This window comes from Ranitomeya variabilis, chromosome 3 (assembly GCF_051348905.1).
Source record: "Ranitomeya variabilis isolate aRanVar5 chromosome 3, aRanVar5.hap1, whole genome shotgun sequence".
NCBI lineage: Eukaryota > Metazoa > Chordata > Amphibia > Anura > Dendrobatidae > Ranitomeya > Ranitomeya variabilis.
Genome location: NC_135234.1, coordinates 470,568,897 through 470,587,059, shown reverse-complemented (window position 1 = coordinate 470,587,059; position 18,163 = coordinate 470,568,897). Strand labels below are relative to the sequence as shown.

General features: G+C 42.5%; 1 protein-coding gene across 1 annotated transcript in view; it reads right to left on the bottom strand.

Moving 5' to 3' along the window:
• MRPS9 (mitochondrial ribosomal protein S9) overlaps positions 1 to 18,163 on the bottom strand; it is a 154,960-nt gene that overhangs the window by 87,875 nt on the left and 48,922 nt on the right. Inside the window, exon 3 of the mRNA XM_077296660.1 lies at positions 1,454 to 1,516. Coding sequence (XP_077152775.1) covers positions 1,454 to 1,516 — 63 coding nt within the window. The remainder of the gene's footprint in view (positions 1 to 1,453; positions 1,517 to 18,163) is intronic.

The following is an 18,163-nucleotide window of genomic DNA, read 5'->3' as shown; positions in this document are numbered from 1 at the left end:
GTATACACAGAGCCTAGTGGAGGTGGGGTTAGCATTCTCAGCTCTGCTGCATTGCTGAATCTAAAAACTCACTGACAAAGGGGTAGATTGTAGTATTCTGAGTCTCTTTGTCTACATCATGCTGTTCTCGGAGGGTAGCAAAAACCTGCTGACAATTTCCCTTGAAGCAAATTTTGTTAAGAAATAACTACCCATCTAAAAAATGCATTTTAAAATAATGTGCATGAAGGGCAGGACATGAGAAATACAGTTGTATATGTACAATCAAAATAGCAATCATATAAAATTGTCACCATGCTGCCTTGTGTAGCTTATTTATAACTAGGGCAATAAAAGTGAAAATAGAGTATATAAACTGATTACTTGCAATCTGGCTGTAGCATTAATAGTGCCCATTGGCTGTCCCGCAACATGATCGTGGAGCGCCAATAGCTTGGTAAGATAGCCAGGAGTCTGATGAAGACCCCGGTGCCTGTCAGCACGAAGGTCTACCGTCACCCAGACTGTGTCCGGAATTCAAAGGAGACCGTGATTGTTGCTATATACAGAAATACTGTGACATTGCTGTACATAGCACAAGCGAGCAGACGATCGCAAGCACTAAAATACAGGAAAAAAGTTGTAAAAAAAATTAAAAAAAAGTTTTAATGGTCCTCCTGATTCCCCCATTAAAAATAAAGATATAAAAAATACACGTGATCTTGCCATGTCCATAAAAGTTGGATCTTTCCAGATACACAATTTATAAATCTGATCAGTAAACACCGTAAACCGCAAAAAAAAAATTAAAAACACCAAAATCGTGGGTTATTTGTTTGCTGTAACACTGTAAAAACTTACGGTGAAAAGCAAAAACTTTGTCTCGCCCCACAAAAATAAGCCCTCACACAATTCTATGGACTGAAAATTGTTTTTTTTTTTTTCTCCACTAAAATAATAATGAAAACAGAAAATTTGGGCATTACCATAATAGTACTGACAAGCAGACTCCTATTGCTATGTAATTTTTACCACACAATGTACGGTATGTCGCAAAAACAATTCCCAAAAAACAATTTCAGAATTGTATTTTGTGGGTTTTTTTCGCAATGTCACTGCACTTGGAAATTGTTTTCCATCTTCCTGAACACTATGTAGTAAAAATGGATGGTGTCATTCAAGAGCATAACTCGTCCATCATGCCCAAATACTTCAATGCTGAAAGAAAAATAAAAAAGGTTATGGCTCTTGAAAAAAAAAAAAAGGGGAGGAAAAAAACGAAAACGCAGATTGGCCATGTTGGGAAGGGCTTAATTATGCACCAGGGAAAGACTAGGTACCTTGTCTACAGATAAATCAGTACCCCAGTGAGGCAGTGGGATTGCACACCGTAGATCACCCCCAAATGCTTCCACAACAAAACAGGCAATATTCATGTGCAGGTTATTTCTGCCTCATCTCATCCAAAGATTACCTTCATAATTGGCCGGGCTCTCTTCTCAAATAATCCAGATGGAAAGAGGTAGGCAATGGCTTTCTGAAATAAGAGCATAGAAATGGACAATCAATGGCAGAAATCGAATGTTAAACATGCTGAACTGTCAGCAAACTGATATGAACGCTTACAGGTACTGCTGGCCTTGCCTCATATGGGAAAAGCCTGGTGACAGGTTCCCATTAAAGCGAACCTGTCAGCAGGATTGTGCTGAGTAACCTACACACAGTGTGGAGGGGGGTCTTTATGTGGTGCTCTGATTAGTTATTCATACTGATGGCTTCTGACTGGTCGCTGATGCCTCACTGACCAGTCCCCTATTTTACATACTGCATAGAATATTGTGCGTGAAAAAAAAATTACCATTTTTCATGCGGCGCCGGTGGCAGCGCTGTAACATGATACAATGGCTAGCATATATTCATTTATGACTTAGTCATATAGAATTGTGGGCCGAAAAAAAAATTATATCAAAATGGCCGTGCCGCTGGCGCCATTTTGCTAGAGAAAAAAATTTGGGCTCCATCAAGATGGCACCAGCACCTGGCAGTAGTATCTATGGGTGATAGATGCTACTGCACAGGCACCGCCATTTTGATGAAGCTAATTCTTTTTTTTTTTTATATATATCCTGTAGCAAAATGGCACCGGCGGTGCCGCCAGCGCAGTAGCAGCTATCTGCCAGAGACATGAAGAGAATTCATTTTTTTTCTCCCCACAATTTTCTATGCTGTATGTAAAATAGGGGGCAGGTCACTGAATGAGCCCATAAAGATAGATATATATATATATATATATATATATATATATATATATAGATAGATAGATAGATAGATAGATAGATAGAGAGAGAGAGAGATACACATACATACATATGCAGAGAACCACATAAAGCCCCACACACGGGCTGCCCCAAAGCACGAGAATGGCCTTGAATCACCGAGTGCCTGTACTTTGTCAGCACTGAATAACTGTTCAGGCATAGTCCCTTTAAATAAAACTATTACAGCTCCACATTGCAGCCATAACAGTGCCAGCCACATATTTCAATGTATAAACCTGTCAGCAATGGTTCTGCCCATCCTTTGGGCCAGCCCCACAGTTTTGCGACAGCCATACAATTCTGCCCATCCTTTATGACAGGAACACAGTTTCTTGCCCATCATGTGTGACAGGCAAACAGTTCTGCCCATTAGTGCCAGTCACACAGTTGTGCCCTTGGCTGGGTGAGCTAAAGTGTCTCCTATTTGTTTTAACCACACACTGGTTCATCATTTAAAGGAAATTCTCTATACCATTTAGCAAAGAAGGAAAAAAATACATCAAATATCTTATCTTTAAAGTTCATCAAATATATTTAGTAGATAACTACATTTCTATTACCAGTAATGATACATACATTGGGGTACAAATAAAAATAGATGATAAAAGTCACAGCTACAATAAAACTGTAAGGCTATGTGCACACGCTGCGGATTCGCAGCAGTTTTCCATCCGGTTTACAGTAACATGTAAATCTATGGAAAACAAAATGCGCAGTGCACATGCTGCGGAAACGTAGCGTTGTATTTTCTGCAGCATGTTAATTCTTTGTGCGGATTCCGCGCAGCGTTCTACACCTGTTCCTTTATAGGAATCCGCAGGTGGTAAAATGCAGGTGAAATCCACACAAAAACGCTGAAATCTGCAGTAAATCCGCCGATTTTTCCAAAAACTGAGCAGAAAAATCCGCAACATGTGCACATAGCCTAATGCACCCAGATGACCTTTCTTGCAATGATATATACCGGCACATATAAGAGACCTTTCATTTTTCATAATGGAAAAGAAAAACACATGAAATTATCTGCATAGATAGGAATAACTGTTATTAGACTTAGACAGAGAAATATAATTAGCACCAATTAGGATTGTGTCAAGAAAAAAATAGCAGTCAACGAAAATGAACAGCGAAAAGTTAAATAGCACTCAGTGTCTTCTGCTATATCTTATAAGACATGCATGGTGTGTTCTTCCCTTTATGCAAGACAGGTGCAAAATGTCCTGTGCAGTTCACACTATGTCTCCATGTGGAGGCATCTGCAGCATTCAGTGGGACATGGTAGCGACCTGCTTATTAAACACTGTAAAGTTATACGCATTCACCCCCCAGACTGTTTGCACCGTCACGACCAGGCCAATGTTTACAATTCTGACCACTGTCACTTTATGTGGTGATAGCTCTGGATCGCTGTAACGGATCCCAGTGACTCAGACTGTTTTCTCGTGACCTATTGTACTTCATGATGGAGGTAAAATTGGTATGGTATAGTTTGTGTTTATTTGTGAAAGAAAAATATGGAAATTTGGTGAAAGGTCAGTTTAAAACTTACGGTATATTCGTCTTTTTTATTTCTTTTATTCCTCTTTTAGTTCGGTGGTATGATGAAAAAGCAAAGTTTTTTGCTTTTCTTTTTTTTTTTACGGTGTTCACTTGTGGAACAACTTTATAGGTCGGGTAGTACCAGACTCAGTAATGCCAAATGTGCACTTTTTTTGTTTTTGTTTTTTTGAGATTTTTTAAAAATATATATATATATATATTTTTTTTTACTTTGTCCCTCTATGGGAATTTCACTTTCATGTCCCTGACCGCCGTTATATGAATGTGCTGTGACATAGCCGCAACACATTCAGCTGCGGCGCCGATCGGCTGGCGTGCTCCATGTACCTGGGTTCCCTCTGCAGCTTATTCGGCAAGTGCTATAGCTGGATAAGCAGGGACCCGATCAAATTCGCTCAACTCTAGTCATAAGCACTGCAAACTGCCTCCTACCTCCTGAAATCCCACACGCCTCTTCGGATTTGTAGGCCTGGTGATGTCATGCTGTAATGATGACATTGTGCTCGCTCTACAAATCAGAAGAGGCACCGAAGATTTCGACACCTAGGAGCTGGTTGGCAGGGATACTGTTAGTCAGCCACTGATCACTGACGTGGCTGCTGGATCTGTGTCCTGTGACTCGTTTATCTCATTTCTGGCCATAATGTTATGTGAAAAAGTCTTAAAGGCAATCTGTCAGTAGGATTTTGCGATTTACTCTAAGTGTAGCATAATGTTGGGCACAAGACCCTGATTCTAGGGAGGTATCACTTATTAGGCTGTGTGTTGTAGTTTCAATGCAAACAGTGTTATATCAATAGAAGATTAACACTACAAAACTAAAAGCTCACACCGCCAGCAGTCAGTCTATTCTGTGTAACCCCTCCGCCCACTGATTAGCTTGCTGACTGTCAGTAAGGTGTTATGATCTGGTGGCCTAAGAGCAGCATGAGACGTACTCTGGAGAAGGTGGTACCTGTACTGACCGCAGACCCTGAACCTAACACCGCAACTAGAAGTAGCCGTGGAATGTACCTAGCGCTCCCTAGACATCTCGACACAGCCGGAGGACTAATTACCCCTAGAGATAGAAAAAGGGAAAACTATCTTGCCTCAGAGAAAATCCCCAAAGGATAGACAGCCCCCCACAAATATTGACTGTGAGAGGAGAGGGAAAAAACATACACAGACTGAAATGAGAATTTAGCAAAGGAGGCCACTTCTAGCTAAATAGAAAGGATAGGACAGAGTACTATGCGGTCAGAATTAAAACACTAGAAAATATCCACCACAGAAAATACAAAATCTCCACAGCTAACTAAAGATATGGAGGGTATATCTGCATCTCCAGAGATACCAGCTTGGCTAAACAAATCCTTATACAGACCAAGCTGGACAAGACAAAATGATGGAAAAGAACTGAACAATAAGGCCACAGCATGTGGACAGCAAAAATCAAGGCCAGAACTTATCTTTGTTGAAATGAACTGCAAAGCAGAAGAGACCTGGAAGGGATGTGAATCCTCCAGGAACAATGGACAACTGGCACTGACTAAAGGGTGAAGCAAGACTAAATAGCCCAGTCAAAATTGCAAAAAGTGAACACACCTGATAAATGCTGCGATTCAGAGACAGCAGCGCTACCACTTACAACCACCGGAGGGAGCCCAAGAGCAGAATTCACAACAGTAAGGGGTGTGGGCAGGGTATACAGAGTCCAAAAGTCTTAGCTCTGCTACATCTACATCAGGTAAAACAGTTCTATGAAAGGTTCTATGAAAACTACACCGAGCAGCCCAGTAAGTGATACATCCCTGGAATCAGACGTTCTTATCCAGTATTATTCTGCTCTCAGAAACCCTGCTGACAGATTCCCTTTAAGAACGCCATAGACTTTAACAGAAGACTGTGCATCTAGATAGCAGCAGCATACTTGCTACCTTGCTCCTAAAATTTGAAGCAGAGACATCTTCTGTAAAAAATATGTTACACAGAACTGCTTTATGACAAGATGGCGTTAACACAGAACGTATACTAAAAGGTTTTGTAAAGCGACCCTGTAAATATTTGTAACCTAAAGTAGAAGTGGTTCAAACAATAAAAGCTACAAATGTATCCCTTTCTATACAAGCTACTGAGTACCTTAGTAAAATGTAGGCTTATCCCTCAGAGAACTTTTTTTTTTAATTGGATGAGGTTCTCATACTTTGATATATAATGCACTGATTTATGGTAATGACTCTTAGAATAAAGAATTTGACACTGACAGATATGTGGCAAGTATAATTCAATCATACCCGAAAGGAAATTATGGATTAATTACACAGCAGTAAAAAGTTGACAATTACAAATTTGTGATTATCTACTTAGCAAGTCTGGGTAAAGAAATACATCAATGTCTGCAGAACATTTGTTTTTCCATGCCCTCGTCATTAGAGAGACGTACAAGAAATAACTCAGGTTGCATTGTGTCAAATTCAAGTAAAAAAAAAAAAAAAAAAAAAAAAAGGAAAAGAAATAATGCTCTAGAAACCAAGTCTCATCACCAGCAACACTGATCTCATCACAGTCACGTGTGATAGAACTGGTGCTTACTTATAATCGGGACTACTTGAGAAAGATCTTATAGGCCGGGGGCCACGATCCGGAAGCAGCAGCACATGTCCACTGCGTCCAAAGCGCTGCCATCTATTGAACATGGGTGAATCTGCATGAGCTCACTGAACTGTGAGGATTCACCGCGTTCAATACATTCTATGGATGAAATTTCTGCTAGCATCTCAGAAAGAGAAATTGACATGCTGCGGTCTGAAAAGCATGACATGGTTTGTTTGGGGTTTTTTTGCTCCTACTTTCCTGTCGGTCAATCTACACACAGGCACATAATAGAGGAGCAGGTCTTCAGTTCGGGGCAGGCAAGCCACAGGCCAATGGAAGGAGCAATTTTGGGAAGTGAGGAAAAGTTCATTCATACAGTTAGGTCCATATATATTTGGACAGAGACAACATTTTTCTAATTTTGGTTATAGACATTACCACAATGAATTTTAAACAAAACAATTCAGATGCAGTTGAAGTTCAGACTTTCAGCCTTCATTTGAGGGTATCCACATTAAACTTGAATGAAGGGTTTAGGAGTTTCAGCTCCTTAACATCTGCCACCCTGTTTTTAAAGGGACCAAAAGTAATTGGACAGATTTAATAATTTTAAATAAAATGTTCATTTTTAGTACTTGGTTGAAAACCCTTTGTTGGCAATGACTGCCTGAAGTCTTGAACTCATGGACATCACCAGACGCTGTGTTTCCTCCTTTTTGATGCTCTGCCAGGCCTTCACTGCAGTGGTTTTCAGTCGCTGTTTGTTTGTGGGCTTTTCTGAAGTTTAGTCTTTAACAAGTGAAAGACATGCTCAATTGGGTTGAGATCAGGTGACTGACTTGTCCATTCAAGAATATTCCACTTCTTTGCTTTAATAAACTCCTGGGTTGCTTTGGCTTTATGTTTTGGGTCATTGTCCATCTGTAGTATGAAATGACCAATCAGTTTGGCTGCATTTGGCTGGATCTGAGCACACAGTATGTCTCTGAATACCTCAGAATTCATTTGGCTGCTTCTGTCCTGTGTCACATCATCAATAAACAGTAGTGACCCAGTGCTACTGGCAGCCATGCATGCCCAAGCCATCACACTGCATCCGCCGTGTTTTACAGATGATGCGGTATGCTTTGGATCATGAGCTGTACCACGCCTTTGCCATGCTTTTCTCTTTCCATCATTCTGGTAGAGGTTGATCTTGGTTTCATCTGTCCAAAGAATGTTCTTCCAGAACTGTGCTGGCTTTTTTAGATGTTTTTTAGCAAAGTCCAGTCTAGCCTTTTTATTCTTGATGCTTATGAGTGGCTTGCACCGTGCAGTGAACCCTCTGTATTTACTTTCATGCAGTCTTCTCTTTATGGTAGATTTGGATATTGATACGCCGACCTCCTGGAGAGTGTTGTTCACTTGGTTGGCTGTTGTGAAGGGGTTTCTCTTCACCATGGAGATTATTCTGCGATCATCCACCACTGTTGTCTTCCGTGGGCGCCCAGGTCTTTTTGCATTGATGAGTTCACCAGTGCTTTCTTTCTTTCTCAGGATGTATTTCTCGGATGGGTTTTTTCTGTTTTGGCAGCTTAAGGATGGCTTGTTTCACCAGCATGGAGAGCTCTTTTGACCGCATGTTTACTTCACAGCAAAACCTTCCAAATGCAAGCACCACACCTCAAATCAACTCCAGGCCTTTTATCTGCTTAATTGAGAATGACATAACGAAGGAATTGCCCACACCTGTCCATGAAATAGCCTTGGAGTCAATTGTCCAATTACTTTTGGTCCTTTTAAAAACAGGGTGGCACATGTTAAGGAGCTGAAACTCCTAAACCCTTCATCCAATTTTAATGTGGACCCTCAAATAAAAGCTGAAAGTCTGAACTTCAACTGCATCTGAATTGTTTTGTTTATAATTCATTGTGGTAATGTCTATAACCAAAGTTAGAAAAATGTTGTCTCTGTCCAAATATATATGGACCTAACTGTATACACTGCGTGCAGAATTATTAGGCAAGTTGTTTTTTGGATCACATGATACTTTTTATACATGTTGTCCTACTCCAAGCTGTTCAGGCTTGAGAGCCAACTACCAATTAAGTAAATCAGGTGATGTGCATCTCTGTAATGAGGAGGGGTGTTGTCTAATGACATCAAAACCCTATATAAGGTGTGCTTAATTATTAGGCAACTTTCTTCCCTTTGGCAAAATGGGTCAGAAGAGAGATTTGACGGGCTCTGAAAAGTCCAAAATTGTGAGATGTCTTGCAGAGGGATGCAGCAGTGTTGAAATTGGCAAACATTTGAAGCGTGATCACCGAACAATTAAGCGTTTCATGGCAAATAGCCAACAGGGTCGCAAGAAGCGTGTTGGGCAAAAAAGGCGCAAAATAACTGCCCATGAATTGAGGAAAATCAAGCGTGAAGCTGCCAAGATGCCATTTGCCACCAGTTTTGCCATATTTCAGAGTTGCAACGTTACTGGAGTATCAAAAAGCACAAGGTGTGCGATACTCAGGGACATGGCCAAGGTAAGGAAGGCTGAAAAATGACCACCTTTGAACAAGAAACATAAGATAAACGTCAAGACTTGTCCAAGAAATATCTTAAGACTGACTTTTCAAAGGTTTTATGGACTGATGAAATTAGAGTGACTCTAGATGGGCCAGAGGCTGGATCAGTAAAGGGCAGAGAGCTCCTCTCCGACTCAGACACCAGCAAGGTGGAGGTGGGGTACTGGTATGGGCTGGGATCATCAAAGATGAACTTGTGGGACCTTTTCCGGTTGAGGATGGAGTGAAGCTCAACTCCCAGACCTACTGCCAGTTTCTGGAAGACAATTTCTTCAAGCAGTGGTACAGGAAGAAGTCTGTATTGTTCAAGAAAAACATGATTTTCATGCAGGACAATGCTCCATCACATGCCTCCAACTACTCCACAGCGTGGCTGGCCAGTAAAGGTCTCAAAGAAGAAAAAATAATGACATGGCCCCCTTGTTCACCTGATCTGAACCCCATAGAGAACCTGTGGTCCGTCATAAAACGTGAGATCTACAGGGAGGGAAAACAGTACCCCTCTCAGAACAGTGTCTGGGAAGCTGTGGTGACTGCTGCACGCAATGTTGATCATAAACAGATCAAGCAACTGACAGAATCTATGGATGGAAGGCTGGTGAGTGTCATCATAAAGAAAGGTGGCTATATCGGTCACTAATTTTTTTGGGTTTTGTTTTTGCATGTCAGAAATGTTTATTTCTAAATTTTGTGCAGTTATATTAGTTTACCTGGTGAAAATAAACAAGTGAGATGAGATTATATTTGTTTTTTAATAAGTTGCCTAATAATTCTGCACAGTAATAGTTACCTGCACAAACAGATATCCTCCTAAGATAGCCAAATAAAAAAAAAAAACATTTAACTTCCAAAAATATTAAGCTTTGATATTTCTGAGTCTTTTGGGTTGATTGAGAACATAGTTGTTGATCAATAATAAAAATAATCCTCTAAAATACAACTTGCCTAATAATTCTGCATGCAGTGTATAGTGCTGGCAGAATGCTGTTGAGCCACCCACTTAAAAAATGGATGGCAAGTTAGAGTACATGAGAATCAGGACTTTTCCTGGACATATTATACTGCTATGTTGACTCTTCTTGTAGGTTAAACTGATATTTCTAAATGGATGAATGGCTAGTATTTTGCATCTTATATCAACTCCTACAACTTATTGTCTCCTATCTTTGTAAAACAGTCATGCAGGGTCATTGAGCAATGATGTTTGCTGATATGCTGATAACACATTGTCCAGCCCAGCGAGTTTGTTGACTTGCAAAACAGAGGAAGAAAAACTATGCAATTATATTACATAATCAAACAACACGAGTTAGGGTACCGTCACACAGTGCCATTTTCATCGCTACGACGGCACGATTCGTGACGTTCTAGCGATATCGTTACGATATCGTTGTGTCTGACACGCTACTGCGATCAGACATCACGCTGAGAATCGTACGTCGTAGCAGATCGTTTGGAACTTTCTTTCGTCGCTTGATCACCCGCTGACATCGCTGGATCGTTGTGTGTGACACCGATCCAGCGATGTGTTCGCTTGTAACCAGGGTAAACATCGGGTAACTAAGCGCAGGGCCGCGCTTAGTAACCCGATGTTTACCCTGGTTACCAGCGTAAACGTAAAAAAAACAAACAGTACATACTTACATTCCGGTGTCTGTCCTCCGGCGTCTCAGCTTCTCTGCACTGTGAGCGCCTGCCGGCCGGAAAGCGAACACAGCGGTGACGTCACCGCTCTGCTTTCCGGCTATGGTGCTTACACAGTGCAGAGAAGCAGAACGCCGGGGGATAGACACCGGAATGTGAGTATGTACTGTTTGTTTTTTTTACGTTTACGCTGGTAACCAGGGTAAACATCGGGTTACTAAGCGTGGCCCTGCGCTTAGTAACCCGATGTTTACCCTGGTTACCCGGGGACTTCGGCATCGCTCCAGCGCCGTGATTGCAAAGTGTGACCGCAGTCTACGACGCTGGAGCGATAATCATACGACGCTGCGACGTCACGGATCGTGCCGTCATAGCGATGAAAATGGCACTGTGTGACGGTACCCTAAGTCTCATCACAATTCTTCCCCTTTATTTGTGAATGCTGGCTTAAAGGACATTTGCTAATTATAACAAGGATAGATACCTCCATATAGATATGCGGTATACAGAGACATCCAGACAGCCAAGAGATCCAAAGAACCAGAGATTCTGCATAACAGTAGCCATGGCATCATGGCTCCATTTGAAGAAATACAGAGCTGTTTCACTGACCATGACTAAACCCTCAAAGACATTTGGAGAATCTAGGTTGGAACAATCAGGTCACCTGACCTTGTACATCAATGGACTGTCCGCTTCCTAAGCTTGTCGTTACCTCCTCGCTGGGCGTGCCACAGTTGGGGTAGTCGGCCCTGGAAGCTCTGAAGTCACAGCTGCTCTTATCCCAGCGAGTAAGCGAAGGGCAAGACTCCAATTTTGCACCATCTTGGGTATTTGCTGGGACTGTTCTGTATGTTATGGTTTGTTTGTGGTACAATAAAGTATTGCCACACTGTTTTACCCTCACCCTGTGTTATCTGAGTAGTATTATGCCCACAGTAAAAGGAGAGAAGGGGCATCCAGTGGGATGATCATTGGTCCATGCGGTCTCGGGCCAGCAGACTAGAGCATCCGATGACCCCCGAGTCTTCACAGTACATTAGTTTGGGCAAAATGCAGAAAGCAGCAGCCAAGAGAAAATGTCCCACTCTTAGGGTACCGTCTCACAGTGGCACTTTGGTCGCTACGACGGTATGATCCGTGACGTTCCAGCGATATCCATACGATATCGCTGTGTCTGACACGCAGCAGTGATCAGGGACCCCGCTGAGAATCGTATGTCGTAGCAGATCGTTTGAAACTTTATTTCGTTGCTGGATCTCCCGCTGTCATCGCTGGATCGGTGTGTGTGACACCGATCCAGCGATGCGTTCGCTTGTAACCAGGGTAAACATCCGGTTACTAAGCGCAGGGCCGCGCTTAGTAACCCGATGTTTACCCTGGTTACCATCGTAAATGTAAAAAAAAAAAAAACAGTACATACTCACATTCCGGTGTCCGTCAGGTCCCTCGCCATCTGCTTCCCGCACTGACTGAGTGCCGGCCGGAAAGCAGGGCACAGCGGTGACGTCACCGCTGTGCTCTGCTTTTACTTTACGGCCGGGCACTGACACAGTCAGTGCGGGATAGTGATGGGCAGTCCGGCTCTTTTGGGTGATCCGGCTCTCATGGCTCTGCTCACCAAAAAGAGCTGGCTCTTTTGGCTCACGAACCAGCTCTTTTTGGATCCTAAATGGATCCCTATTGAATATCTGATCAGGCGTCCGAAACTCCGCCCACCTACAGCAGAAACTCCGCCCACTTCTTAGAGCCAATTAAATTGAAGAGTGGGCGGAGTTTCTGCTGTAGGTGGGTGGAGTTTCGGACGCCTGATCAGATATTCAATAGGGATCCATTTAGGATCCAAAAAGAGCTGGTTCGTGAGCCGAAAGAGCCGGCTCTTTTTGGTGAGCGGAGCCATGAGAGCCGGATTACCCAAAAGAGCCGGACTGCCCATCACTATCCCGCACTGACTGTCAGTGCCGGCCGTAAAGTAAAAGCAGAGCACAGCGGTGACGTCACCGCTGTGCCCTGCTTTCCGGCCGGCACTCACAGTCAGTGCGGGAAGCAGACGGCGAGGGACCTGACGGACACCGGAATGTGAATATGTACTGTTTTTTTTCTTTTTTACATTTACGATGGTAACCAGGGTAAACATCGGGTTACCAAGCGCGGCCCTGCGCTTAGTAACCCGATGTTTACCATGGTTACCCGGGGACTTCGGCATCTCCAGCGCTGTCTGTGTGACAGCTCCTCAGCGACCACACGACTTACCAACGATCACGGCCAGGTCGTATCGCTGGTCGTGATCGTTGGTAAATCGTTTAGTGTAACGGTACCCTTAGCTTCCATGCAATTCATTGTTATGTTAAAGCTTATTGTTAATTGTTTATTTCAGCTATTCTTTTTTTATTGGCACACAGCATATTTGGCATTGAGAAAATTATACTGTATACATACACATATGAGCTTATACAGGTAACATTTATTTAGGTCAGACCAACAACAGGGCCGTGCAGAACACTGGCTGGCAATCAATGCTGAATGGATTTCCATCCAGATGCTTAAATCCCAAAGATAAAGGGACTTTGATGGGTTCTTGGCAACAAAGCAAGTCAGTGCATGTGTCAAATTCCCAGAGGTTACAAAATAAAATGCATCTGTTAACTAGGAATGTGCGACCTGTAACATCTATTTTATTGAAAGCTACTGAGCTAAAGAAACGTTCATTTTGCACAGCTTCCTGTAATTCTTTTCCCCATTACAAGCTTCCTCTGGAGCCCTCACTAAATGGACTTTGGGAAGCGGAGCTGGCTCATCGGAGGCATCTGTGCTGCATTAATCTATTACTTAGCATGTCTTTTCTTAATCAAGACTCTCCCCAACCGGAGTAGTTATTAAATAAGGCTATACAACTGACTCACAACAGAAGATTCTACTGGAAAACAACTGGTTTGCATTGGTCATAAATTGAGCCTTTTTCCTGGCAAGATAAGATGGCTAAGCACAAAACTATCTGAATGGGTTTGATGGGCTTTAGCTAAGTTTCTACACTCCATGTGATTGCAGATTGTTGAATTATGTGTAATGTGCACACTGTCAGGATTTACCCTGCAGGCAGTCATGTGACCAGAAGTATGCCATTTGCATAGCTGCATTCACATGCCAACTAGCCACTTTTCCAGTATCTCTAAATGTTCCATTGGGAGAAGCGGATGAGTAGCCATTTGGCACATGACGCAATTATGCACATCTCATAGCTGAGATTATATTACCTTCCACTGGAGCAGGCAATGGGGCACAATCTGGATAGTGTGCACATAACACACTGTCAGAACTTAGCAATCTACAGTCACAAAGTGAATGCAAAAATGTAGCTGATGCCTAGAAACCCTTACAGGGGTGGTCCGAAACTAAAATTTATTTTAATCCTTAATCTCTATGTCATAATCTGATCTATTATCAAATATACTTGCATTAAAAATTCCCTACCATTCCCTCACTATGCTATTTTTTTTTTTTAATAAAACTTCCTCTTTGATGATGTTTCATTTGAGAATCTCACTGCAAGCTGGGATACTCAAATGAGTTGTCACCAGGGTGCAGGGGCTGTGGTCACTGAAGTGACGAGCTGGCAAGAGAGCGCACTGTCAGTGCACATTGTAGAAGAGAACATGTGAGCAGGAGAGGTCAGATACTGCTTGGCACCACAATGAAAGTAAATGTGGTCACTATGTGACTAGCAAATTGCCACGACTGCAATAATAGGTAAGGGCTAATAGGGGAAAATACTGCTGATAAAATGTGACCTAAGTGATGAAAACCAGCATCAAGCATTTATGCGGAATATCACATACATCATAACCAGAATAATTATTACGCCATAATAAAATCCATCAGTAGCAATTAGCCTTTAGTTGCCAGAAGAAAAGGTTTTCTACACAATGCATATCATAACACAAGTTGGAAAAGAAAATTGGAAATTCAAATTATAGATTACGGTATATATTACGAGTATTATAAATTCTTCAGCTCTCCAGTCTGTCCAACTACATTAAGACATTACAGAGGAGTGGGCTTTTAGTTCGGGGCAGACAAGCCTTTGGAACAAGGCAGGAGCAATGCATGCTGGGAAGTGAAAGGAAGTTCTAGCACCTACAGTGCTGACGGAATACTGATGAAGATGAAACAACTCATAAAAAGAATGGATGGCAAGTTGCATATCATGAGAATCGGAAAAGTTTGTTGACATAATATATTAGCATAAGCAATAATAGCAGTGTTGTAAGGGCAGAAAGGCTAAGCTTTTCTACAGCATTTGTGTGAAAGGATAAGTACACGGAGAGAAAATAGTTCGCAGATCTGCCAAGAGCAGCTTGCTGACCATTACCATACTGCAATGATTTAAGGTACTTTGCAAGATTTTAGATGTTACCTATGTGGACTATAAGAAAATTGGAGGTAATGCATTAACCATTCGTTGCTCAGTGTAATGCATTAACATGAACAACCTACATTACCTTTCAAACAAACAAAGATGGTCTGAATAGTGAACGCACCCCCCAATCTGCGCACGTGCCCACTGCGAGCAGAACTAAATGGCACTACCAGCCTACAAGACCAACGCTGTGTAGAAACCTCCTCCTCTTCCCCTGCCCCTTATGTGTTCCAGCTGAGTAAGACTAGGGCCATGAATAAAACATAACCTTATGCCTCACATTTCTCTTGTTTTTCTGGAACAGACTGAATGCATTTTCATTATGTTTTTACCTCATTCATTTGGTATTTAATGGAACTGTATAAAGCCTAAAGCACTGAACATTATCTTTATTTTAACAAAGCTTACATTTCGGTTATATAACAATTTAAAGGTTTTTTATTTTACCTATTACCTTTTTAGGCATATCCACTAAAGTGACTGCTCTAACTGCAGACACCAAAGATTCACAGAAAACAATATTGGTTTCTACAGACTATACGAGCAGAATGAAACCACATGGCCACCATGATCTCAGAAATGGTGGGGTCCCAGCAGATGTCACCTTTTTGATGTAAATATATCACTGTGGTATAATGAAGGCAGACCTTTCCTTTAGTAAGCACCCCCGAATGAAATCTGGAATGTGGCTTCAGAAAACCAACAGTGGACCACTAAAGACATATGAAACGTGGACGTGCTAGGTATTGTAATCCATAATCCAGTTTACAAAATCACCTTCACGTCTTATGCCACGGACACATCAGTGGACGCCTCTGTTTTAAGCCCCGAAAAATGAGATTCAGGCACATCTGACAACAGAGCCATAGACTTTAATGAAATAGATGGGGGTTGCTTTGTAAACTACAGTTTTGTCTCCACCTCAAAGTGTCAGACCTGCTGAAAAAAGGCTAAGGAAAAATTCATACCCAAGTATCATTTTCAGAGTACACCACAGTAGCAGCCAGCAATGAATAGACTTGTTTCTGAGGCAGATATCTACCCAGTGGAGCAAAACCTCCAATAGGGCCTCAAACTATCCCTGGTCTTCTCATATGGGTGAGACGGTCCTTTAAGACAGGGGGTAGAAGGGGCTCAGTGTTTTTATACCAGGGGCCTCTGCTGTTGGCACAGCACAGGAATTGAAACTAGGCACCCAGTATAAAGGAGACCTTACTGTAGGCTACAGATATACTATTACTACAGGCGAAGAATGGCGAGCGCGGAGCGGAGCGCTCCATGGTCTGGGAGAAGCACTGGGTCAGGACTGCCATCTCTATTAATTAGCCATCCCAGCTGGGCAGTGGGTCGGCAGCTGGCACCGTGATCAATGACTTACCTAAATGTCATCTCAACTGATTCGCTTAGAAATTAGCAGCAAGTGAGACTAATGTACAGGTGCTAATTTATTTAAACTGTACGTAGCATTAGAAACTGCATCTGGCACCTAATGTTAGCTGTCAGTTGCACTTAGTCATGCCTCTCCTAATGACTCTGTTCATTAGAAATGAGCTCAAATTATGAAATATTGTGAAAAATGATACGGCAAATAGAATGGACACATCAAATCAATTAGAGAAATTTACGGCAGAATTTGCTCTCCTAGCGGGAGGAGAACATGCAGGTTTCTGAGCAAGAGATGAGATAACAATTAAAAAGCAATTGAAGGGAACTTGGCGGTATTATTTATCAATCTGCTTCCATTGCAGTGGCTAGAATGAAGCCCTGGCATGCGGCAACGAAGAATTTCTGTAAAACGTGAGGTTTGCCTAAGATTGTTAGATCTGCAGTGTTATTTGTACAGATACAGTGCTTTCATCTTCTGAATGTACCTGGAAACTGATCAGTCTATGGCGACACGTGGCAGAATAGCCGAGGAAATGTATCTGATTAAGGCGTGTAGAATTCCAGGAGCCTAAGGCTGGGTTCACATTGCGTTAATGGCAATGCGCTGACGGCATCCGTTACATAGCGGCACTAACGCTATGTAACGGATGCGTTAGCGCACCCATTAACTGCCATTATGTAGCGCATCGCTAACGCATGTCATAATCGGCATGCGTTAGCGATGTGCCATCATTCTGTGACGGACCTTCAGACGCGGTCTGCAGCGTTTTCGGGTCCGTCACCGCTAGCACAGATGAAGCATCTGCGCTAGCGCGATCGCAAACGCAATCTTTTTCGGTACTTGCGTTAACGCAGTCCGCTTAACGCATGCGTTGAACGGACTGCACTAACGCAATGTGAACTTAGCCTAAGACCCCATTGACATGTATACAACGGATTTAAGGCTGGGTTCACATTTGCGTCTTTGTGCGCAGTGTTTGATCCGCATAGATGAGTCATGCATACATATATTTAACATGGTGTACGCATGGCCATGTTGCATTTCTGGAGGCGTCAAATATGCGCACGCGGATGAGTGCATTAAAAGACGCATTACTGTCTATGGGGACGCATGCATATGCAAGGACATGCGTATTATTCTTCGGACTGCGCATGTCCAAGAACTGTTGTGAGACACGCCCTCCTGGAAATATCGAACGCATGCGCATAAACAACGCAAATGCAGGCAAAAAACGCATACAAACGCATGCGTAAGCTGATGCGGATAAAAGACGCTGTATAAACATGCGTTTGCGCATGCAGAGGATACGCTGCACACATATACACAAATGTGAACTTAGCCTTAGTCAGACATTTAACCCTTTAGGTACACAAACAACAATTCAAATTCAAAGTGTGAATGAATCGTAAGTAAAACATTATGTTCCCACAGTAAGAAATCCCACTTTGCGATGCTACGCCGTGCTAATGTTTGAAAATGTGAAGACTAGAATTAGATGACTACAAATTCTTAGCCACTATGCAAGTGACTAAAATGGCATTCTGGTACTCTAGGGCTATGGAGTCGGTAAGCTGAAGCCCTGACTCCGACTCGACAGTCCTGTGCTCTTCAGTGCGGTGTAAGACTGGTGTGGCGAGAACATATACAGTATAGCTCACATAAAAGCTCAGAGGGCCCAGACATTTCTTGCACAGGGGCCCCAAGCTGTCAGTGTCCGCCC